The 24,326-nt window shown below is 35.4% G+C and overlaps 2 protein-coding genes across 2 annotated transcripts in view; one reads left to right on the plus strand and one right to left on the minus strand.

Moving 5' to 3' along the window:
* LOC126823555 (ER membrane protein complex subunit 10) overlaps nucleotides 1-10,441 on the minus strand; it is a 42,759-nt gene extending 32,318 nt beyond the window's left edge. The window contains exons 1-5 of the mRNA XM_050552462.2: nucleotides 10,356-10,441; nucleotides 9,027-9,084; nucleotides 8,143-8,258; nucleotides 6,569-6,655; nucleotides 4,552-4,733 (exon numbers count right to left, since the gene is read on the minus strand). Of these exons, the coding sequence (XP_050408419.1) occupies nucleotides 4,552-4,733; nucleotides 6,569-6,655; nucleotides 8,143-8,258; nucleotides 9,027-9,084; nucleotides 10,356-10,430 (518 nt within the window). The 5' untranslated portion in view covers nucleotides 10,431-10,441. The remainder of the gene's footprint in view (nucleotides 1-4,551; nucleotides 4,734-6,568; nucleotides 6,656-8,142; nucleotides 8,259-9,026; nucleotides 9,085-10,355) is intronic.
* A 105-nt stretch (nucleotides 10,442-10,546) lies between these two features.
* Nucleotides 10,547-23,972, plus strand: LOC126824003 (retinol dehydrogenase 7). The gene is made up of 6 exons (XM_050553084.2): nucleotides 10,547-10,944; nucleotides 12,244-12,370; nucleotides 13,454-13,539; nucleotides 15,132-15,314; nucleotides 16,463-16,600; nucleotides 18,540-23,972. Exons 1-6 carry the CDS (start codon nucleotides 10,650-10,652, stop codon nucleotides 18,875-18,877), a joined length of 1,167 nt encoding a protein of 388 aa, XP_050409041.1. The 5' UTR covers nucleotides 10,547-10,649; the 3' UTR covers nucleotides 18,878-23,972.
* Nucleotides 23,973-24,326: the final 354 nt, after the last annotated feature.

Genomic DNA, 24,326 nt, shown 5'->3' on the forward strand with positions numbered 1-24,326 from the left:
GACGGAAGAGTTTGGTATCTCCCTCACTTTGGAGTATACCATCCACAGAAGAAGAACCAAATCCGAGTAGTTTTTGATTCATCCGCTGAGTACAAGAGCACTTCCCTCAACTCTGAGTTATTAACTGGTCCTGATCTTATGAACAGATTAATTGGAAGGCTGCATAGATTTCGACAAGAGGAGGTCGCATTTACTTGCGACGTCGAGCAAATGTTTCACTCATTTTACGTGAACCCGGAACATAGAAGTTACCTATCCTTTCTATGGTTTGAGAACAACGACCGTAAAAAGCCGGTGATCGAGTACCAAATGAACGTTCACTTGTTTGGTAATGGACCAAGTCCAGCGATCGCAACATACGGTCTACGAAGAGCGGCTGATGATGTCAAGGATAAATACGAGTTAGCAGCAAACAAGTTTATCCACGAGGAGTTTTATGTGGACGATGGTGTGTATTCTTGTTCAACACCACAAGAAGCCATTGAGTTGATTAAGACTTCACAAGCCGTATTGAACGAGTCAAACATTAAGCTTCACAAGGTAGCCTCCAACAGCCCCATGGTTATGGATGCCCTACCAGAAGAAGATCGAGCAAAGGGACTGAAGAACCTAGATTTTTCGTCTGATATATTACCAGTCCAGAGGTCATTAGGAGTTCAGTGGGACCTAGAGCGAGACGAGTTAACGTTCCAAGTGATCGACAAACAAAATCCCTACACGAGAAGAGGAGTCCTATCAATAATCCACTCTATATATGATCCGCTAGGATTCCTCGCACCATACACAATAGTTGGTAAGAGAATACTTCAGAGCCTGATTGAGTTGGGTAACGAACACAGAGGAAATCTTGCATGGGACGATCCACTACCTAACGAATTCCAGTTGGAATGGGGCATATGGAACAGAGACCTGTCATCTATTGGAGAAGTACGAGTACAGAGATGTCTTAAACCAGCCAGCTTTGGTAATGTCGAACGAGTCGAGATTCATGGTTATTGCGACGCAAGCCAAGATCAGATCGGAGCAGTCGTATATCTTCGAGTGATCAATTCAGAGAAGAGCATTTGGGTATCCTTTCTTAAAGGATGTGCCAAAGTTAAACCACTCAAACAGGTTACGATACCAAGAATGGAGCTGTCCGCAGCCGTACTACTTGTCAACACAGTGAGAGACATTAAACAAGATCTTGAGTATACAATCGATGAGGAGATCTACTATTCAGACTCCAAGGTAGTATTGGGATACATCACCAACCAAACCAAGAGGTTCTATATCTACGTAGCAAACAGAGTTCAAATCATTAGAAGTCTAACAGCCACAAACCAATGGAGATACATTGAGACCAAGTTGAATCCAGCCGATCTAGTGAGCAGAGGTTGTGGAATCCATAAACTTCTTAAGAGCGATTGGTTAAGAGGACCAGAGCATTTATGGGAATCTTTGAAAACACCAAGCTTTGAGGACTACACCAGTTCTTTGAGCGAAGAAGACGCTGAGATTAGATCCTGTAGAACAACCCTTATAGAAAAGACCTGTTCATTCTGTACGCTAATCAGTTCGTACAACAGCTGGGAGAAGCTTCTGAGAGCAGTTTGTTGTCTTAAACTGTTCACTAGATATATGAACAATGAGAAGCCCGTGGTAGAGATCAATCCTTCTTTAATACAAGAAGCCGAGACCGCAGTCGTCAGACATATTCAACAAGAGACCTTTCCTGATGAGCTTAAGATCCTAAAACATCCTGAGAAGTCCATGAAGAAAACCGAGCTGAAAACCCTTCAGCTTAGAAGTTTAGACCCCTTTATCGACAACCATGGTACTTTGAGAATTGGAGGACGTCTGAGTAGAGCAAACTATTCCAATCAAGAGAAACATCCTTGGATTATACCCAAGAAGAGTCTGATAACGCCCTTATTAATCCAGCATTACCACGACGTGAACCACCACCAAGGCCGGTCCATCACACATGGAGCAGTGAGGCAAGCTGGATTCTGGATTATCAGTGGAGCAGAGAGAGTCAATCATCAAATTAGAAACTGCATTCGCTGTAACTTCTTACGAAGACCCTTAGAGTCACCCAAGATGTCCGATCTACCAGAGCAAAGATTCGAGAACATGCCTCCTTTCACCAACGTTGGTATGGATGCATTCGGTCCTTGGGAAGTCATGACCAGAAAAACCCGTGGAGGATCAGCAAATAGCAAGAGATGGGGCATTATGTTCACTTGCCTTGTGAGTCGAGCCATACATATAGAGATTGTAGATGCTATGGACACATCAGCATTCATCAACGCCCTTCGCCGATTTATAGCAATCCGGGGACCTGTAGCACTTTTATGGTCAGATTGCGGAACCAACTTCGTCGGAGCCAGAACTGAGTTACGAGAAGCCTTAAGTGAGATTAAAGACGAATCTGTGAAGAAATTCCTGACTTCAAAGGAATGTGAGTGGAGATTTAACCCACCCCACGCCTCACACTTTGGTGGCGTGTGGGAACGCCAAATTGGTACGCTGAGAAGGGTATTAGAAGGCATGCTTCTTGGTATTGGTAAGCAGCAGCTAACCCACGACCTTTTGGTAACGCTGATGGCAGAAGCAGCAGCCATTGTAAACGCACGACCAATAACAGCCATATCAACAGATCCTGAGAATCCTGAGATTTTAGCTCCCGGCAACCTACTTACTCTTAAAACGAGACCCTATCTACCAGCACCAGGAGAATTTACCAAACCAGACCTATACTGTCGTACGCAATGGAGAAGAGTTCAGTACCTGGTGGACCAATTTTGGATCCGTTGGAGACGAGAGTATATACAGAGTCTTCAACCACGAAGAAAATGTCAGAATACCACGAGCAATATACAAGTTAACGACATAGTTTTAGTCAAAGATAAAGATGTCGTACGAGGTGAATGGAGCAAGGGAAGAGTTACTGGTGTCAAGCTGGATCCAGATGGAGTAGCAAGAGTAGCTGAGGTCACCATTTACCGAGATGAGAATCCCTTCCAACCGCGTTTAAATGGACAATACAAAACCTATAAGAGACCCATTTGTGAACTTGTATTTTTGTGCCGAATCGATAACGATAAACCTTTAGGAGAAATGTGAACAATGGTAAAAGACTTCATCTTTTAAGTGGGGAGTGTGCTGTTCATTGAGACTGTAGTATATTCGCGTGTTCATGTTTACTTTTGTCGTGTACGGTAATTCTGGTCACTGAGCGAGCCGATCATTTTTGGAGTGTAGTTAATCGAGTCTATTTTACTTCGCGTCTGCGCATTATCACCGAAAATAAAATAAAATATAAACACGAGGAGCTGAGCGAAGTGACCAGGGTTTTCGTCGCATAATCTTTTTACCGCTACTTACTTGAAGAAAATAATAATATGGGTTAGCACCTAATACTGTGTTGTGTTTTTTCATCATTAGAAAGGTGCGCGTAAGCTATCTGGGCAGCTGACGGAACGGCCATTTGAGTTGAGACTGAGCATAAAGTACGTTTGAGAACACGTGCGCGGTCGTCTCTGTCAGCGAGACAGAACAAACCTCATATGTGCTTTTGGGCAAGAGATTACCACATGTTGCTCCATTGGTGGTAGAAAGCGTTCTACTCAATGAAAATTTGGAAAAAAGTTAGGGCCAGTCTAAGAGACAAGAATTAACATAAAAGTCAATGAGGATATCGAGAGAGAGAGAGAGAGAGAGAAATGGAGTTTAACGTCCACTCGACAAAAACTAGGTCATTTTGGGACTAACATATGGTTCAATTTTATTGCAATTATTCACTTGCGCGTAAGGTGTCTTTAGCAGTGGGAGGAAACCTGAGGTCCCGGAGAAAACCCACAAAGGTGGACAGGCGACCCTACTCCTTCAATGGGGATATCACTGGTGATATGTGGCCAAATGAATTTGAAAGTGTCTAGTAGGCTCGATTATCAAGCATACAACCAATAGCAATGGACAATTCTAAATTGACTCATTGTTATCAGGAAATGGCAACTATCAATTCATCTGCTTAGTTTTCAAACATCTGTTAATTTTAAGTATTAAGTGTGTTCTATATGTAGTAATGAGAAATAAATGACTGAAATTATACTCTAAGAAGTTGACGGAAGGAGTAGCATTCACATTAGAATTATAAAATCTCTGCTTATGTTCATAGACTGAAACAATTAATTACCGGCACTGCATTTAAATGAACATACAACAGTAAAGTTTACATACATTTAGATAACATGAGAATTAGTAATTATGTAAGTGAATGCCTGTAAACAGTGATCAGAGAATTATTAAGCTGAATAGAGGGCCTGACAAGGACAACTATCTAGTAATTTGGATGGGACGACAAACCAAGGTGCCATGGTCACATTGGGGTGCACATAAAAGATCCCTTCGCAGTTTAAATTCGATATAAGAATAGGCCGTAGCATGGCATACACCTGTCTTTATTAGCGTAGTCGGAGCAGAACAGTAAGATGTTAAACCCCATTCCATTTCATCTCAGAGGTGTAATTAAATCAAGTTAAATCATCTACAGTAAATTTAACTTACACTGGACCAGAAACAGTCTGCATCACTTCAACTGTTGTTTTCCAGTCGGAAAAATTTGAGACTGGCACGTTCAAACCCACACAAATACCTGGTGTAGTGACGATAGATAAACCCAGAACTTCACCTGATTGGTCAAAGTTAATGGTCAGCTGATCATTAAGACTTGATTCATATAATGCGCACTGTAAATAAAAAAGAAATAAACTTTTAAAGACAGGTTCCCTTCAAGTTAATTAGGTCATTTAGTACAACCGGAAAACCTATCTTTAATTAAAAGTATGATATTCTTTATGATGGGGGAAAAATAAAATTAAGGACTTAAAATGAAGAAAGAAATCCTATCCTTAGCAGTGAAAGTTTTAAAATGGTTCAATCTTGCGTATTAAGCCCTAGACTAAATTTAACATTCATTAAATATTAAATCTTGAAATTTTGTAAAACATCAGTCTTAAATTATCCAAAATCATCTAATTTATAGTTGTGTCCTGTTTAAAGATGATTATTTAATATTGATTACAAGCATCCAATTTACAAGCGTTTAATTTCCCAAACCATAAACAAACCAATTGATTTTTAAAGATGCATTACATGTATGTAAGGTATAAAGAGCTGACAGTTCTCAATATACTAGTTATAAAATAGATAATGAAAAGAGAATATGCTGAAAATTTCAGTCAAATTATTTCATTCTGAGACATTAATTAAAGGACAATATTGGTGCCAGTCATTATCATATATGTGATAGAACTGGTTAAACACATTCCAAATGTTATTTTATCACAGAGATCATTGCTACGATAGCTGTGGAATCAATGTTTCAGCAATCGGAAGTGACGAACGCAAAAGGAAAACACGAGTTATCCCTCTATATAACTGATTGAAGTGACGGATGATAACAGGTACATGGGCGAATTTCTGCCCTCTAATAATTCCTTCGAAGACCAAAAGTTGTTGTGTGAGACTGTGAAAGGATATCTGACAATTCATTAAAAAAATTAAATTGACTGTTACTAGATAAGAGAACATGAAAGAAAAATAGAAAAAGGCCGTGCATTACCATGTTTTTATAAGGATAGAATGAATAAACACGCGTGAATGTACAGACTGTTTCTATTTTATTCGTGTTCTCTTATCTAATGAAATTCAATTACTTTTTTGAATTGCCAGATATACTCTTACAGTCTCATATAACAACTTTTGGTCTTCGAGGAATTATTAGTGGGCAGAAATTCGCCCATGTACCTGTTATCACCCGTCACTTCAATCAGTTATATAGAGGGATAACTCGTGTTTTCTATTTGCTTTCGTCATTCCCGATCGTTGAAGCATTGATTACGCCTCTATCGTAGCAATGATCTCTGTGATAAAATGATATTTGGTATGTGTTTAACCAGTTTTATCACATATGTGATAATGACTGGCACCAATATTGTCCTTTAACTTATCAAGACCATAATGAACTCTCGATGCCATCATTAGTCTGTGATATTAAGTAGATTTAAATACGTTTTGTGGTAGATGCTGTTACTGTAAAAATGGACAATTGAGACTTTGAGATGTTTATTATTGTGACACCCGTAGTAATGACAATCGAGGCTAGGCTATAATTGCATCGCCGATAGGTTGGCTCAGAGTGAAGTAATCTGACCGCAATTTTCGACATATTCTCTTTTCAATATCTCTTTTTTAACTATTATAGCGAGAACTGTCAGCTCTTTATCTAATCTTACCTAATGACGCTTTATCTAGCAACAATGTTAAAATCCATTGAAAATCAAAATCATCTGATGGACTAGAGCGTAGATTATTGGTTTGGCATGTGAATAAATGTCTAATAAATGATTCATTTAACATTTGCTGCCAAACAAAAGATCTGCATTAGGCAGATTTAGCTATTTAATTAGGACGTTATTTTTGAACAAAGATTTGATACTGAACGAGTGTGAAAGAAATTAGGGCTAGATTAAACGATACACAGGTCACAGCGTTAACTTTCAATAAATATTTGGATACATACCGCTGGAATGAATGTAGAAACATATTGTTGACTTCCTTCTTTAACAGGAACTCGTAACTGATATAAACCTTTCTGTGATGATGTTTTCTGAAATATTCAAAACCAAAATTCTACATAACAGCTGTATGTCAGCTCTGCCTGGCAAATTGTTAAAATATTTAAATTTTTATACAGAAAAACTGCTACTGTAAAAGTATTTATCTAAAGTTTGATGGGTTTGGCTAACACTAAGCTTTTGTTTATTCCACCACATAGAAAGAAATCACTAGCTTTCAGAAAATACATACATGTAATTTCTATACTGAAATGTGCTCTCCCAAATATTTATTTTAAAATAGTTCCTACGGTTATTTGAACTGATTTTTTTAGTATTCGTTATTAAATAATGGACTTTGGTCTGTTTTTGTCCCCTATGAAATATGTACGGATATAAATTCACTGAAATCAACTAATATCAAATAATAAACAAACAGAGAGAGATAAATATATTGACATAATAGATTTTTCTATCTACAAATTTGAAAACAAGACGATAAATTGATCATTTCAATTGAATCCTATATTTCAATAGGCCACAGGACATGTTAAAAATACATTTTCTGAAAGATTTAGTCTGTGGAAGTCTATCTGTACGGGAGATATACTGGTAAATCTTTATTAGAAACAATACCTAAACTGTAGGCTACAAACGCCACAAGATAAAGCCCAAAAATAAATTGAATTTATATGAATGAAAAACAAATTTATTATTGCCAAGTCCTTTAATAATTTGCCTTGTTCATTTTCTAAATCTGTTATATAAGCTTTCCAAAACTGAACAGTTTCACGAAACAAGTATGGTCAATTGAAAATATGACCACTACAAGTACAAATGTACAGTACAACTGAATACTACTACACCCTTTATGTTTTGTGCATTATTGGTTGATCCTCTGTGAATTATTTACCGATTATAAGCGGAAAATTGGAAGAGGATCAGGATCTTCTTACGTTGAGAATTGTAATTATAAAGGTCAACATAACCGTATTGGCAAAACTGAAGTATTAATGAAAGTGGAGCATTTTATTCTACAGGAGATTAAAGGGAGATAACTTGAATAAGCAGTAACAATGGCGGTTCTCGGACCACTTCCCAAGCTATCATGTTCCATGTATGACAGCATAAAAGGTACAATATTTGAAACCTCCAATGAACACAAATGTCAATAATACTTAATTGTTCTGGTAAGACGACTGTGAGGTTCCAACTTTTCTTAACTGTTACATGTTTAGAACAAACTATTTTGTTCTATTTTGCCTAACTTTTTCAGTGGATCTCCTATTTAATGTGGGCTGCCAGTGCCTGAAATGAGGCAAGTATTCGGCCCCCAACCCTGTTAGCACTCCCCGACTCATTTCCATCGGGCCAGGATTGAACCTCTTATACCCCCAAGCATGTGCAGGGGAAGGTTCAACATTTTTAAATATCTATTATAACAATTTCCTTTCTTTCTTTAGAAATTTTGCTCCCAGGGCAACACTTCTTAATAGCCCTGCCCATGCTATGTATGCCACTGATCAAAATTACAACATACCTTTAATAAATTGATATCCTCTCTTGTAAAATCTGAAGCTGGAGTAAAATGAGCTTTATTACCCTTTAAAGATCGGATGACAACTGTACCTCTCTTACTAAATACAGCATTACCATCTGAAAAATACATGTACATGTACATACAATATAGGGTCTCCACAGCCTATTTTAACATGGCACCCTACCGTGCATTGTGTACACCATGTCACAACAAAAATTTTAGCAAAATTATCAAATGCCACCGCAGAACATGGTTTATGATAATATGGAATCTAAAGAGTTATACTTAGAATTACCATGACAACTGCACTAGAACGAGGAGAGTCTTCTAAATTTAAAATATAACTATTCTTGTTGCTTTAAAAAGTTCCATGAAAAATATCCATATAGTTGACAATACATGCCATTTTTGCATGTCTTAACATAGAACAGGGGTGTCTTTGAAATCAAGGCCCAAACTTTAAACCTATACATATGTGTCAAAGACTTTTCTTAATTTTTCAGGATTGTTGGAGAGAGTGGCTTAAGATTAAGCCATGTGACTCTGTCTGACAATTAATGTTTAAAAGTTCAGGACCTTGATGCCATTTTCGGTATGACAAGTAAATGGCAGCTATAAAGAAAATATTTTAATAGCCAATGGCACCAGTATATAATATGGGCCACATTCTGGTCGTATATCCTGTTCATATCCGACCATCAAAAACAATTGATTGAAAGTTGTTACGACCCAAGCATAATTACTTTCCCCAATCTATTTTAATACATAGCTACAACCCAATTGAGCTAAACAACTATAAACAAAGACATCTGATAGAAGCCATATTGTACATTGATCTATTGCTCTCTTTACACGTTATTAAATGTATTGTAATATATATATACCTAATGTAAAAGAGTGTTCTAGAGTTAATGTTCTTGATCCTTCAAATTCATCATCAAGCTAAAAATATAAAAAAAATAATAACATGTAGAAAAACAAGGGTACCAGTAAGTGCATTATAGATCTCACTTAATGAGAATATGAATGCCTACATTTTTCATCATAGCATAAAATAACTAATGAACCAGTCGTCAATGCAGCTATGTCACTGCCTAATAATGGGATTAGTAAATGCACATCAGTAAAAGAAATGAAATGAAATGAAATGAAATGGAGTTTAACGTCCTACTGTTCTGCTCCTAATAAAGTTATTCTTGTCCATAATAATAAGCTCTAATCACTACCAATCCTGACAGAGATATGTGGCATGGAAAGAGAATGGAATACTGTATGGAAATGAGGCCATTATAAACAAGGTAATCACATTCATGTGGCAATCTTTATATTTTCAACACAACAAAGCCTTAAGTCACACCAATTTGAATTTTTGTTCTTCAGGAAAACAGGATAAAATTTTGCTTCTTATCTCTCCAGGAAAAAGACCAATTTAAAGACCAAAATCAATCTATAAAACAATGGGTCAATACTACCAAAAAATGAGAAAAAAGTACAATTATTTGAATAATACTTTTTTTTTGGGGGGGGGGGGTGGAAATAAATTATTTATTCAATGTTTAGCTGTTCCATTATCAGCCATACTATATATATAGACAGTTCAAAGGTTTGCACTTTTTATAGGAATTAACTCATTGATATTGAAGAATTCTGTCAGTTTGGGATATTAATAATAAGGTAGTACATGTACTGTATGTATTTTGTAGTATTGGGTTCAAATTGGGAGATAGCCTATTTGGTAATATTTGGCTAGCGTTTTTTTCAGACGCTATCAGTACTTATAATAAATAGATATTTCCAGTTTAATGTGAAATGTTGCTAATTCCGCAAATAAACTCTTTTTTATTTTTATTTTGTATAATTCAACCACTGACACTCACACTGTGACTGTGTTAGTTGTTCACAATAATGAGGCAGTACGTTGTGGTATTTGTCCCTGCGTTGACCATGAAAGTTCATTGGGATTTCCCAGCATGGTTCCCCCTTGCCAGTGGTGCAGGGCCTGCCAAGGCAAACGTATCGGTATAGTCGTTCGGAGTGGTGAACTTATTAAATAAGCAGTATAAATAATGAATTGAACGAAGGAGACGTCACATATACATGTAGGCTATCAGTATGCCCAGGTGCTGTTTCTAGATCAGACGATTCAGCAGTGAGAAATAAGTTTGGACCACCTGATCCTTATTTTTCCTGTCACCTCTTGGTGATAAACTTACGTGAACTAATCCTGATAAATCAGCGATTATCGCCAGGAAAAGGCCCACCGCGGTGTACTTAATGGGCGCAGCCATGTTTAATAATATATCCCAGGATTCACGGTCACAAACCAATCACGTTGTCTCTAATATTTGTCAACAAAATGTCCACCAATCGTGTTGATTGTAACGGAAATTCTGGTTATCTTTAATTAAACATGGCGGTCTGTTTAGGAAATGTGCCGACTGAATCAATCTAAAAAAGATTTTATCGATAAATAAGAGTGAAAACGCAGGTGCAATCTCATTTATAAGATGGAGGTGGATACGAATTTATCCCCAGACGATATTATATTCTATTCAGTATTGTACTCTAGCGTCACTGTACTTTTCGGCATGGCTGTCCTTTCCAAATTTCTTACGAATGAATTTCGGTTTGGATTTCGGTCTGTTTTGAGTTTGGTTGTGCTGTTTCTAGGCGAGCCGTTATGCCAATTTTTGGTGAAAGGTCCATGGGGTCTAACCTGTTTTGCTGTTGGTTGTTTGTTTATTTATTCCATTTTACCTGCCAGTCATCTTCCAGTTGGAAATAAAGCGGTTCTCATAACAGGTAAAACAAATTTTGAAATAGCTAGTCTAGGTTAATTTGTAGTAGGCCTTCATATATACATGTACATGTAGTTGACTGAAGGGTTTACCGGTTTGAGCGCCTGAACTATCAAACTTTATAAGTTATGTCACAAAGAAACTATCAGACATATGACAGAGGTCAGATATTTCGGATTAGTAAACAGAATAGGTTAGTAAGGGAAGCAAACACTAACAGCGAAGTTAGTGGTTCCGTTCTAGTTCTGTTTAAAGGTAAAGCTTTAGACATTGTGAGGTTGGTAGTATTTAATTAATAGTATCGGTATTGTATGTACCAAATTATGGTGTTTTGAAGAAAATTTTGGCCATTATGGTTTATGGCCGTTATACATCCCATATTGTATGGTACTATTGGCTGGTAGTATAAACTGTCCTGCTTATACATATATGTGTATGCGTCTAAAAACCTGGAGTAAAGTAATATATGAGATCTGCATTGCTCTTATAAATATAACACATGGGTGACTACAATTTGTAATCGTAAAATGGCCATTTTATTCACGAAAGATACATGTATGCGAAACATAATTGAAGTCCTGTTACAAAGATGTCAAGTTATATACATGAATTTTGACCAACCATTTGAATTGTAGATTGATAAGAATAATGTGCCTAATGAGCCATGAAATTAGATAATTAGATTAAATGGACAGTAGCCTAGGATTGAGTTCTGATTGACTCGATTGAATGAATTCAATGGAAGTACTTTTAATCACATGGAACAATGCTGTCTGTTGAATGATTAACATGATGTAACGTGCTACCCATGCAGAGCACATATTGCTCGGGTATACTGGGATGTGTATTAATATGAGTCATACAATTATGTTAAATGTATGGAAATGGGTTTCAATTGAGTCACTTCTTCTGAATTACTGTACTTTAATCATACATGTAGAGTAAGCGTACACAAATGTTTATTATTATTATAACATTATTCTTATAGTTGTATTTATATAGGTTTACTGATAAATTTTGTCTCCAGATTGCTACAAACATACTGATATCTATATTGTCTACCCCCCACAAATATACATGTAATCCAATGCATTTAGCTTTAGTTTTAAGAACCTTTGCACTGGATGACATAACGATAAGATTTCGTCTAGGTCCTTCTCCCTCCCTGCCCCGCCCCCTTATAAAAGCTTACTTCTGCCAATTAGACGGTTTGCTCACTATCTGTGACAGTGGGACTTCTCCTTTAACAATGTTTCAGAACATTTACATGTAGATTGAATATCATATACATTTATAATTGCAGGTTGTGATACAGGATTTGGTCATGCATTAGTAAAGAAATTAGATAGTATAGGTATGAGAGTGTTTGCTGGTTGTTTAGTTAAAGATGGCCCTGGTGCCATAAAATTAAAAAATAAATGCTCTGAAAGGTAAGTAAATATAATAAATACATGATATACTTTTAAAAGGCCTTCACTGCTCAGGAGTACAGCTTTGATCTTTCAAACACTGTTCCAACTCGTCAGTAATAATTCCTTCTCAGAAAAAATGTACAAAAGCTGTCAATAATTTTGATCTTAAAGGAGGAATTGTCATTTAAACCAAGAAAACAAATTTAAGTAGTTTCAAGCACTGTCATATTAAAAACAATCTTAGACTGAACTCATAATCTGTAATACAGGCTTCCAATTACTGTTATAACTACATGTTCAGGACCATACAGATCAATGAATACTTGTGGTGGATTCCCTGATCCATTCACTAGATCTAAAAGGTTTTGTTTTGTGAAGTTCTCCTGCAGATATTTTGCCAGAGCGTTCATTGTACATGAAAACCAAAACATTTTTTGGGTGGGTTTACACAGCTTGTCTAAAATTTTGAACATCAAATCATGGCGAATGAAAAACTATTATGCCTACAAATTGCCAATATGCCACTTTTGTAAGACTTTGGTCCTTAAGACCATATTGTGTCTTTGACTAATTGTTGGCTCACTCTTTCTATGAAGTCAAATCCCACGTACTAATAAAAGCGGACAACATGTTTATATATAAAAAACAGTGATATTTTGGTAAAATCCTAACCATTGTCAAAATATCCATCAAATTCTATCTGTTTATGACCAAATAAGGTAATATTCTCCCCCGTGGTCTAGGGAGAATAGGGTGTTTATTCCATATTTGAGGAGGAAATTAACACCAAGGTCAGTCTATAATGTGCAGAAATAAGGGGGTTATAGAAGAGGGTGTTGAGTGAAATTGAGCAGAACTCAACCTGATATTCCTAGCGGCTATCATTTAGGCTTTATTCAGAATGTCGAACATAGAAGCCTTGCAAGCAGTTAATAATAAAGCTGAAGAAACCATTAACCTGTAGTTTTATATTACAATCATGAAGAAAACAAACACAACAAAAAAGTCTGATATTACTACACTTTAGAGTTAAAACTGAAATGTTAATTTAACAGATTTTGTTGCAGTGATACCCAGGTTAGATATTTGTATGTATTTCAGAGTAACATTTTTACAGTTAGATTTAACAAATAATAAAGAAGTAGAATTAGCAGTAGAATATATACAACAACAAGTCTCTACAGAGGGTTTGTAGTTTACAATATTTATATAACATGTCGTAGTTTCTAATAGTAATTAAACCCTTCTAGTTATAATATATAATATACATGTATAAAACCTTTCAGATTGAAACTTGTGAAAAATGTAAGTTGTGATATTTTGCAATATATATTAAAATCATTGTATATAAAAAAAAAATGACTGTCAACTTATATAGAGTTACTTCCCTTGTTTATATTGTTTATTTCTGACCTAAGTGGCATCATGGAGAGCTAAATTTGGATATTGCTGGGCATTTTTTTTTTTTTGCTTCAAATGTTACTTTGGATGGTTTAGATATTGAGTGGATTAGACGATGTCTGCCATATCTGCACACTAATATGGCCGATGAAGCCGAAAATTTCTGGCAAGGCATGACATTACACATAGTGATTGACGATAAAAGGAAATGAAAATGAAATGAAATGGGATTTAACGTCCTCCTGTTTTGCTCCGAACTGGGCTAATGAAGACGTCCATACACCATACAGTGTGCTATGAGAGAAATTTTGCCCGGACAGCGGCACTACGGCCTATTCTTATATCGAATTCCAACTGTCAAGGGATCTTTTACGTGCACACCAATGTGTACACGGGACCTCAGTTTTTCGTCTCATTCGAATGACTAGACAGCTGTCCTTGTCAGGCCTCATGTCCTGCATAGCTGACAAGGGGAAAACACACCGGAGAAGATAAAAGGATTTACAATTAAGACTTTGTTGTTTATCATGGCACATGTATGAACTGTGGGATTCTGTTTGCCAATGATCAGCAATTGTCACAATCACTGGAGACAATTTATGGTTATTTCTTGTCAAAACATCAAACATTGATAACTTCACTCAGAATAAAGTATTGTGACTGAAATTTTCAACATATTCATTTTTATTTTTCATTATCTATTTTTGAATTATCATAGCAAGATTGTCCAGCTCCTTCTATAGATCTTGCATGATGTTTCCTTAAATCAATATTAGTGTGTGTATATCAACTTTAAAATTAGATATATTGGCCATTTTCTACTATAAATGCTTATTGCACATACAAATTTTGAGGTTCTTAGATACAGCTTTTACATTGGTGCATAGTTGTGTTTTGATAGGGAACAACAGCAGCTAGGTGGGTAAGACACTGGCTTGCTAGCCCGGAGGACCTGTGTTCATTCCCTGCATTGGACGAGAAAGTTCACTGGGATTTTCCGACGTGGTTATCCCTTGTCAGTAGTGCAGGAAGGAGGGCCTGGCAAGGACAGCTGTCTAGTTGTTAGGATGGGACAAAAAAAAACGAGGTCCCATGTATACATTGGCGTGCACGTAAAAGATCCCTTGGCAGTTGGAATTCGATATAAGAGTAAGCCATACTGTCGCTGCCCGGACAAAATTTCCCTCATAGCACACTGTATGGCGTATGCCCGTCTCCATTAGCCCAGTCAGAGCAGAACAGTAGGACATCAAACCCCATTTTATTTCATTTTGATATTTTGACCCATGTAACTCATTTAGCCGGAGCTGATCACATAATGTTCAAAATATCTTATATAGTATTCTGTATTGACTGCCATTTTACATTCTTCGCGTAGGTCTGTGGGGGTTAGTAAATAATGCTGGTGTATGGTATTGTTCCGAGCTGGAGATGACATCCGAGAAACTTATGCGCCGTGTAATGGATGTTAATCTATTTGGAGCTGTCCGTATAACGAAAGCTTGTTTACCCATGATACGAGCATCAAAGGGTAGAATTATAAATGTTTCTAGTCTATTGGGTAAGTATTTATTGTACTTTGGATGATGTTTTTATTAGGTGCATCCATATTTAGCAAACACCAAGTATGGTAATGTGATTTTCATAATCCCAGTCTTAGAATACAGAACATATTGGGATGTCCTTAGATCCCTTCATCAAGCTATATTTCCATATGTCGAGGCTGGCAATAAATGTTGCATAGTTGTTTGCATGGGACAAAAAAGCTGGAGTTCATGTTTTGACGGTTGGAAATGAAAGAAGAGGCAGAAATGCCCCATTTCTATCTCTTCCATCTTCATCTCCCTGTTACAAGATACTATTTATACTTCTCTAAGCTATAATATGTAATAATATTACTAGGCTATATTACTATTGTTTCTGATTGGAGACAGTGCCATATTTTTACCATTGACGGCCCAGTTTTCATAACACACATCTCAAAATAAATGGGAGGGTTGTAAATCATCTTGACTCGGCTAAACCCCATTTCATTTCCCTCCCTTCAGATGCCAGATAGATTTGACAGTGGAGATAGAATATATATTCGAACATGTGATTAGAGATCTTGCTGTCACAGCTGTGCATTAACAACAATGCATTGATGTATGATCATATAAATTTTATAACTTATGATAGTTACCTCCCTTGTCCATCTGTTTTAGACAGTAAAATCTGCAATTTAAAATTCACGGACCAATTGTTTCCAGGGTATAAAGCTTATACCGATTGTCTCATCTTATTAATTAAAGATACATTATGGAAGATTAGATAAAGAGCTGTCAGATTTCGCTATAATAGTTAAAAACTAGATAATGTAAAGGGAATATGCTGAAAATTTCAGTCAAATTGCTCCAGTCTGAACCGAGATATTGGGTTTGAATTTTAGACCTAGTCTCGATCATCATTACTAAAGTCGGTTGATAAAAAAAACATAGTCTTGATTATCCATTTTTGGATTGGATTAAATCATCAATGAGCATTGAGCAGCAAATTGGATTCAAATTCAAAGAAAATCTGACACATAAGATGGCATCGAGAGTTGATCAAGGTCTTTTCATGTTAATAAATGTCTAATTAATAGTTTATATAACATTTCAGGCTTAAAGAAAGACCTGCAATAGGCAGATTTAGCTCTTGCATAATGTATGTTTAACATTTATATTTTAGGTCGTGTAACATTAGAAGGTAATGGTGCATATTCTATGTCGAAACATGCTCTTGTAGCTTATACAGATACTCTACGACAAGAGATGAGAAAATGGGGAGTTCAAGTAGCTCTAATAGAACCAACAGGTTTTTATACTGGTAAATACAACTTTATTTTATTAGACAAAGTGCTATGTATAACAACTACTCCATCAACATATTTCTTTGATTTTAACCCGTTAAGCGTGACGTTTTGAAACGTTAGCTACTCCCTATTGTGTAATTAATTTGACTTAGTGACGAAGAACTATGTACTATGTTCTAAGAATAGGTTGGGGAAAATACCTCCAAGGCGTTATATTACGCCCTACACACAGTGAGTGGAAGTTGTCCAGGACGTAATATAACGTCCTACACATTCTGCGATCGCGGGGGAATTCCCACAAGTGACGAACTATGTTCTAAGAATAGGTTGGGGAAAATACCTCCAGGCGTTATATTACGCCCTACACACAGTGAGTGGCAGTTGTCCAGGACGTTATATAACGACCTATGCACTTAATGGGTTAATGAAGATTTTATGGAGAACAAGTACTCCAACCCCAGCTTTCTTCCATGTTAGGTTTAATTAAGTATTACTGCTTTTAATTTATAAAGTCTTATTTTATTATGTACTCTTCAAAAAAGGTAGGGGATATTGAAATGCAAAAAGGTAGGGGATATTGAAATGCAAATACCTATGCAGGTTGTGATATGATAAATTGTCATGGACACTTGACATTCTTTGAGAGTATGTTCACAGATGAAGAACTTATCGCCCCAACAGAACCACTGAGCTGTATGTGCGACACGCAATAGCACCATACATGTGTGAGGGGTTCATTGTCAAATTTGACACTTCAAGGAAGGGTTAATGAAAACTGCGCTTGCTGGTTTATCCTATCCATGTTTGTTTTCCTATCAGTTCTTGCATGAGATTTACTGTTTAGCGTATCTTTGCTTTAGTGTGTTACGTTTAATTTGATCGGGAGACGTGTTCGTCAACGTCAACCGAAAGCACTGCAAGAATTGGCAGTGGCACTGCAATAGGAGTGTGTCAGATTGCCCCAAATCGTGATTGGACGGTTGATTAGGAGCATGCCACGATGAATTGCTGGATGTCTGAGGATTGGTGGAGCAATTACTCATTATTAAGACAAAGATCAAAAACGTCCATTTTCACATTTGACAGTGTATCTCTTTGCGAGTGAAATGGGGCCGTTAGATAAGCCGCCCATATGAACTGTTTATGTTCAAGTGTAGGCAATTGGCCTGTTATTAAAATAGGCCTACACTGGTTACCTCTAATAAAAACAGCAGTGCATTTCCGCAGTTTTGTATTGTTTCTGAATATCCCCTACTTTTTTTTAAGTGTATATTATGCGGGAGTACCCCCTCTGCCTGTTCATTCACATCTCTTGTAAACATTCCATATTTTTAGATGTCTTTTTTAAAATCTTGTTGGTTTTGTTCAGTATTTGCAGACAATATTTCACAGAGTTACTCTCCCTGGCACTAAAACGCTCTCCTTTTATGAGAGTTTGCGATTTTTTTTTTCAATATTACTGGTATTGTTCAGCCAGTTCAAAGCATAAACTTTATTGAAATTTGGACTCACTCATTTACTTCTTTTCGTCAGAATTTTTGTCAGAATTTTTGTCAGAATTGTATTGAAATTCATGGTCGACCATCAATTTTATGTATCATATATATATTTCCTCTGACCCAGAAATCTTGATATACACACCCTTCGAAACATTGCTAGTGGGCATCTATTTGTTGTCTGGCAAAGTCTGTATTATTAACTTGATAAGTCTATATCATTAACTTGATAAAACTGTTGATAAAACTGATAGAACCATTGTGAAAACATTGCTTTGAATGAATTCTATGGTTGTTATACTTAGTGTTTTGTAGCAGTTTTTGTCATTTAATAAATATTGATAAAATGTTGGACACTCTTTTTTCCAGGAGGGCAAATCTGAAAAACTCCATCCCAAGTACTGTCCCCTTTTTACCTGTTTCTATTTAAAAAAAAATAATATTTTTTATTTTTCAGGCAACATGCAGGAGCATGTGATCAGAAGTCGTAAAGAGGAGGTCTGGGATACTTTAGATGAGGCGACAAAAGATACGTACGGAAGAGAGTATCTGGATCAGATATGTTCACACATTATAGATGGTACTCCACGATTTTCAAGAGATCTTACACCTGTTATACGCTGTATGCGTAGTAGCTTATTGTCCAAACGACCACGTGAAAGATACCCATGTGGTGCAGGTGCTGAACTATTAATAACTTTATATCCATTACTTCCTGTCTGGTTAGCAGACAAGTTAATGGCTGCCATATCTTTAATTCCTAGAAATATCACGCCCGCCAGTTTACAAAGCTAGTCAGCCGAATTTCATGTTTTCAAGAGATATATTTTATTTTCTTATTATAGCTTTTTAAGTTGTTGACTATGAAGTTGTTTGTGTTTGTGTGTGAATAATTGAAATCTTGTTTTTGTATGTCGTTCAGAAATCCTGTCTCTTTGGGGTGCTGGGTTTAAAATCAGTTTTGTTACTTATTATATTGATGTACAGCTAAGACCACATTCCACATACATCATGTTGAACTTATATTTGGCCAATTCTTGGTGGATCACCAGTTGAGAATCAGTAGTTCTTCTAGTTTCAATCTTAAAGGGGCATTAGGTAAAGAGCTGACAGTTCTCGGTATAATGGTTAAAAAAAAAATAGATAATGAACAAGCAATTTGTTGAAATTACTTTCCTCTGAGCCTAGTTATCGGTATGTTAACACTTTAGCCTTGATTGTCATTGCTACCATTGTTTCGATAATAAACAAAGTCTAGATTATCCATTTTTACGGTTATTTCATCAACCACAAAACATATTCAAATCTACTAAATATCTAAGCCATTTGATGGCATCGACAGTTGATTATGGTCTTCGTAAGTTAGTTATTGTCCAATTAATAATTTATATAACATTTAAGGTCTAAAGAAAGACCTGCAATAGGCTGATTTAGTTCATGCATAATGTCTGTTTAATTATGTAAATAATTTTGACACAGGTTTAAGCCACTAATCATGATTTCAGGGATCTTGGATCCTGTGTAAACTACAATATTGTGAATATTTAGTGCTTAAAAGCAAATTCAGTACAATAATGGCTCAAGCCCATTCAATATTCTCTAAGATATGATGAATTGAAAATTTGGCAACATTTAGCATATTCTGAAGGCAATAATAAATAAGCTAACGATAGCTACTGTATGTGTTGGTTAAAATATTTTGATGGGCCTCTTTTTAATCAGATTGAAATCAAGATATTTTGGTTTTGTTTTCTCAATTAAACTTTAAATAATCAATTTGTGTCCTTTTTAACCTGGATTAAGATGTGAAAAATTGGATATTGTCTGAAAAATGCAAATAATGATTAGCATCTTTAGAGGGCCAATCTCGATTATATTTTGTAGAATAAAACTGCTTAATTTTGTGTTAAAAGACCTTAAAATCCTCTACCTTAGGGCCGAGCAACTAACTCAATATACGTGATACATTTTCAAACAATTTAAACCTGTTAGTCTTCATCTGGAAATGGAGTTCGGTGTCCTAAGCTGTATTATACAGTGTCTGGATAAAACCAGACTTTTATTTTATAAAAATAACATGTAGATGAAATTTACCTTTCATTATCAAGTACAGCACATGGGTCATTCACTGTATAGACCTCTAAAGGAATGGCAATAGATTATCAGGTCACCCAACGAAAAAATTGACCCGAAATCTTAAAACGGTTACGTGTCCGGATAAGCAGTTTTGACGTTCACATCCAAACGACTCAATATTTTGATCTGAAATTTTGAGACAAGGTAAATACACCATTCCTCTATATTTTGGTGTTTAAATTTCATACGTACACAGACTTTTATTTCTGAGACTCTGTTAAATTCGGGATGGTCCCTTTACGGGATGGTCCCTTTAAAAATGTCTGATAAAAGTGTAGGCAACCTGATATAAATGTATTTCAGTGTTGTGGTTTGTGGCTCTGGATGTGTTTACAACTATTCATCAGATCTTATGCTGACAAATGGCCACTAATTGTTATATTATTACTGTAAAACCTAAAAAAAAACGTAACTAAATGAATACCTAAGGTAATTAATACATAATTTTTTGACTATTGGAATATATGTGAACTATCTGGCTTGTTGGGCCCTTAAGATACTTGCTAACCAGACTTAAGGCCTTTGCAGTATGGAAATCAATAGCAAAAAACCCCAATGATTGACCTGGAGACGATGAGATTACAAATGTGTTTACTTGTTTATATATATATTATGTGTCTATGTAAGTGTGAAAGTGTTGTTACGAGGGCATTTTCTTTTTTTTCTTCATTGACATTCAATATTAGAATTAGAATTTTTTATATGGCATTTAAAAAGTCTAGAGTAAATGAAAAAGTTTGTGAAAATAACCAAAGAATGAAATTTTATGATTTTAAAATTTTATTTTGAAGAATGCTTTAATTTTAATAAACATGAAATAGAAATAAGAATTATTGATTGTAAGTTTAACCCTTTGAACCTGAGACGTCTCACTTGTTTGTGGCATACATTAGAGATAAACTTAGAAAGCTGGATTTCTATACTTGTTTATGTCAGACATCTAGGCAATAACTGTCTCAGCAACTCATTGTATTGACTGCAAAACGTTCAGGGACTCGGCGCTCTAAGGGTTAATAATAAATATGTTTTATAAAAATGACATGTTAGATTGTGCCTATTTCTTTTTGAAGCTGGTATTAGGTTTGATTTTGACTTTTTTATCAAAAATGCTTGAAATTTTAATTAATGTATATTCAACTGTATTTGTATGTAACCAAGATTTTCAAACTAGTATAATTTCTAATCAAAATATTTGTTAATATGATGTGTTATCGTATTGTTAATGATAGTAGGAAGATTAGTTTTATTTGGAGTTATGGTCCATACTTCATCTTTTTCTATTGAAAGGATTCATTGTGTGTCAGTATATATTTATAGAGAAGTACAGATATAGGTAAAGCCTGATTCCTGCCGTCATCAATCACCTAAAATATCTGTGTTTTGTGTAAATTCTACTAGATTGAAGATGACTGAACAAGAACGGGGGTGGATGGCCGAATGGTTAGCATGTGTGCGCTGTATCATAAAGTCTGTCATTGAATCAACTGGTGTGGTTTCGTTTCCCTGGTTGTACATAACAAGGAGTACGGTCACCTGTCCAACCTCAAGGGTTTTCTCTGAATTCTTGGGTTTCCTCCTACGCACAAGCGAATTATTGAAATAAAATTGACAAAATGACCAAGTTTGTGTGGAGTGGATGTTAAACCCCATCTCTCTCTCTCTGGTTTCCTTCCTCTTCTAAAAGAACCCTGTGCACATGCGACTTATTGCATTGACTCTATACCATAGTTAGTCTCTACATTTATATTTTTGAGTGTTGATTGTAATGTTATTGAAATGGCCTGGTTAACTCTCTCTCTCTCTCTCTCTCTCTCTCTCTGTCTCTTTGAATGAGAACATGATTGGTTAAACTGTAATTGTCTTTAGATCCAGTGAATTTTGATTTAATCATACAAAGGTCTGAATGTATTGATTGATCAAACTATAAATTGCTTTGTATTTTATGACAATTCAAAGTCTGTTATTATACAATGAAGACAATTGTTTTTTTTATGGGAACATCCGAAAAGAATAACATGATGTGTCCTTATGATCACTTAAATGTGATCAAAGGAGATATCGTTTGGACTGAAACCTTTATGGAAGCAGTAAAAGTAGTGTATGATTTTTCAGGAATATCATTTGATTGAAACTAAATTCTATACAATTGATGTCGGTAGGAATCAGGCTATGATATTATTAGTAACAATAAGAGTTTTCATATCTAGTTGGCAGCAATACAGCATGCTATTTACTCTTTTACATTTTAATGCTCAGTTTTACATAGTTATACTTTAATATTGAACTCCTATCTCTTTATCTATCAAAGTTTATATGGACATTAATTAGCTAACACCTGGCAGTATTAACCTAACAGGGTAGAAGCTCTGGTTAAAATTTAAATGTCTTCTACAACCAAGAAGGCCCTTTCACTTCCCATTTTCAGTATTATGTAAGATTTAAATAAAGAACTGACCATTCTTGCTTTCATAGTTAAAATATAGATAATGAAAAATGAATATATTGAAAATATTGTTAAATTACTTTATTCTGAGCAAAGTTATGAATGTTTGAAATTTTGACAAAATGTAGTCTATGTGAACATAGTCTTGATTCTCAAGTACCATGTGACAATAATTAACAAAGTCTTGATTATTGATTTCAACGTTAAATTATTAAATAGCACGGCTATTCTAATCCATTTAGTATCTTGACCATCTGATACCCTAGAGAGTAGATTATAAGCTTGTCATGTGAATAAATGTCTAAATATTGATTGATATAACATTTGAAGCCAGAGACAAAAAGATCTCTAATAGGCTGATTTAGCACTCGCGTAACACTTCTTTTAGAACATATTTGGCATTATAAAATGGTTAGTGTAAAATGGTTAGTGTATATAAGTTTTCTATAATCATGAGTAAATTGTTATTAAAGATATTTGTTTTTATAAAGATGGATGATGATGAGATAATTTATGTGAGTTATTTATTTAATATGTTAATTGAAATCATCTCATTATACATCATACATTATTATTTATTATTTGTCATTTATCTTTTGAATGAAATCAGTTTGTGCCATTAAATTTGTTAAGTCAGTAAATTATGTCACATGGGCCAGTCATGTTAATTTCATTAAAGTTTTCTGGGGTAATTTATTATGTAGCAATATAGATGTAGTTTAGTTAATGCATGTTTTTAAAAGTGAGAGAAGGGCTGATCCAAGTTGAGTTCTCTTTTTTATCCAGATTTAAAAACTAAATGTGTAAAAGTAATAAAATCAAAAATATAACAATTTACCTCCCCACATGGCAAAAATAAATGAACTCTCTCTGCGCAGTTTATAGAAAGAGTGCTCTTTTGGGATCCATTTCCGTCATTGGCTTGCTCTCGACTATTAGTAATTAGATGAAGAAAAATCTTTTTCAAAATTTTGCATCATCTGTTAACCATTTTTCAGGTTACTCATTAAATCGCAAATATTACGAGCGCTCTGTAACGGAACCCAGGCAGTTCTTTTTATTTACATTGTTTACATGTGCATCTAGAAACTTCCAAATTTATTTTTAGAAAAATTAAAAATGTAAAAGTTGAGCAATGTTAAATAGTGACATGTATTATTTCCAAGCTACATGTCGTACTGTGTATATTTGTTAATTGGTGCAGTTTATTTTATTATTTATGTTTAGTTGGTAAATATTGCTATTTTTAGAAATACTATTTTATGCTTAATTTGTTATATATTGTTTGTATACATTAAAAAAGAAAAAAAATAGATAAAAAGAAACATTATTATTTAAATTGAAGATCATTGTATGCCTTCAGGTGTTAAATGCGAAAACATCAATGTATTTGGAGTACCGGTATATATACATACATGCAAACAGTACACATTTATTAGCCATCTCCCAAACAGAGTTGTCTTCCCTTGCAGTCCACACTGGATAGCGAGACTTGTGTGGATAATGTGGTAAATGGGAGTAAGATGGTGACTCGCTAACATGGAGGTCCTGTGTTCAAGGCCTCTGTTCATCAGGATTTTCCAGCATTGTTCCCCTTCGTCAGTGGTGCAGGACAGGGGGCCTGGCAAGGAACAACGTATAGTTGTTTGTATGGGATGATAAACT

Source organism: Patella vulgata, chromosome 6 (assembly GCF_932274485.2).
Source record: "Patella vulgata chromosome 6, xgPatVulg1.2, whole genome shotgun sequence".
Taxonomy (NCBI): domain Eukaryota; kingdom Metazoa; phylum Mollusca; class Gastropoda; family Patellidae; genus Patella; species Patella vulgata.

Coding starts and splice junctions, on each gene's coding strand:
- LOC126824003 (XM_050553084.2), top strand. CDS start 10,650: ATGGAGGTGGATACGAATTTATCCCCAGACGATATTATATTCTATTCA. Junction 15,315..16,462: donor AAATGTTTCTAGTCTATTGG/GTAAGTATTTAT, acceptor TTTATATTTTAG/GTCGTGTAACATTAGAAGGT. Junction 16,601..18,539: donor ACCAACAGGTTTTTATACTG/GTAAATACAACT, acceptor TTTATTTTTCAG/GCAACATGCAGGAGCATGTG.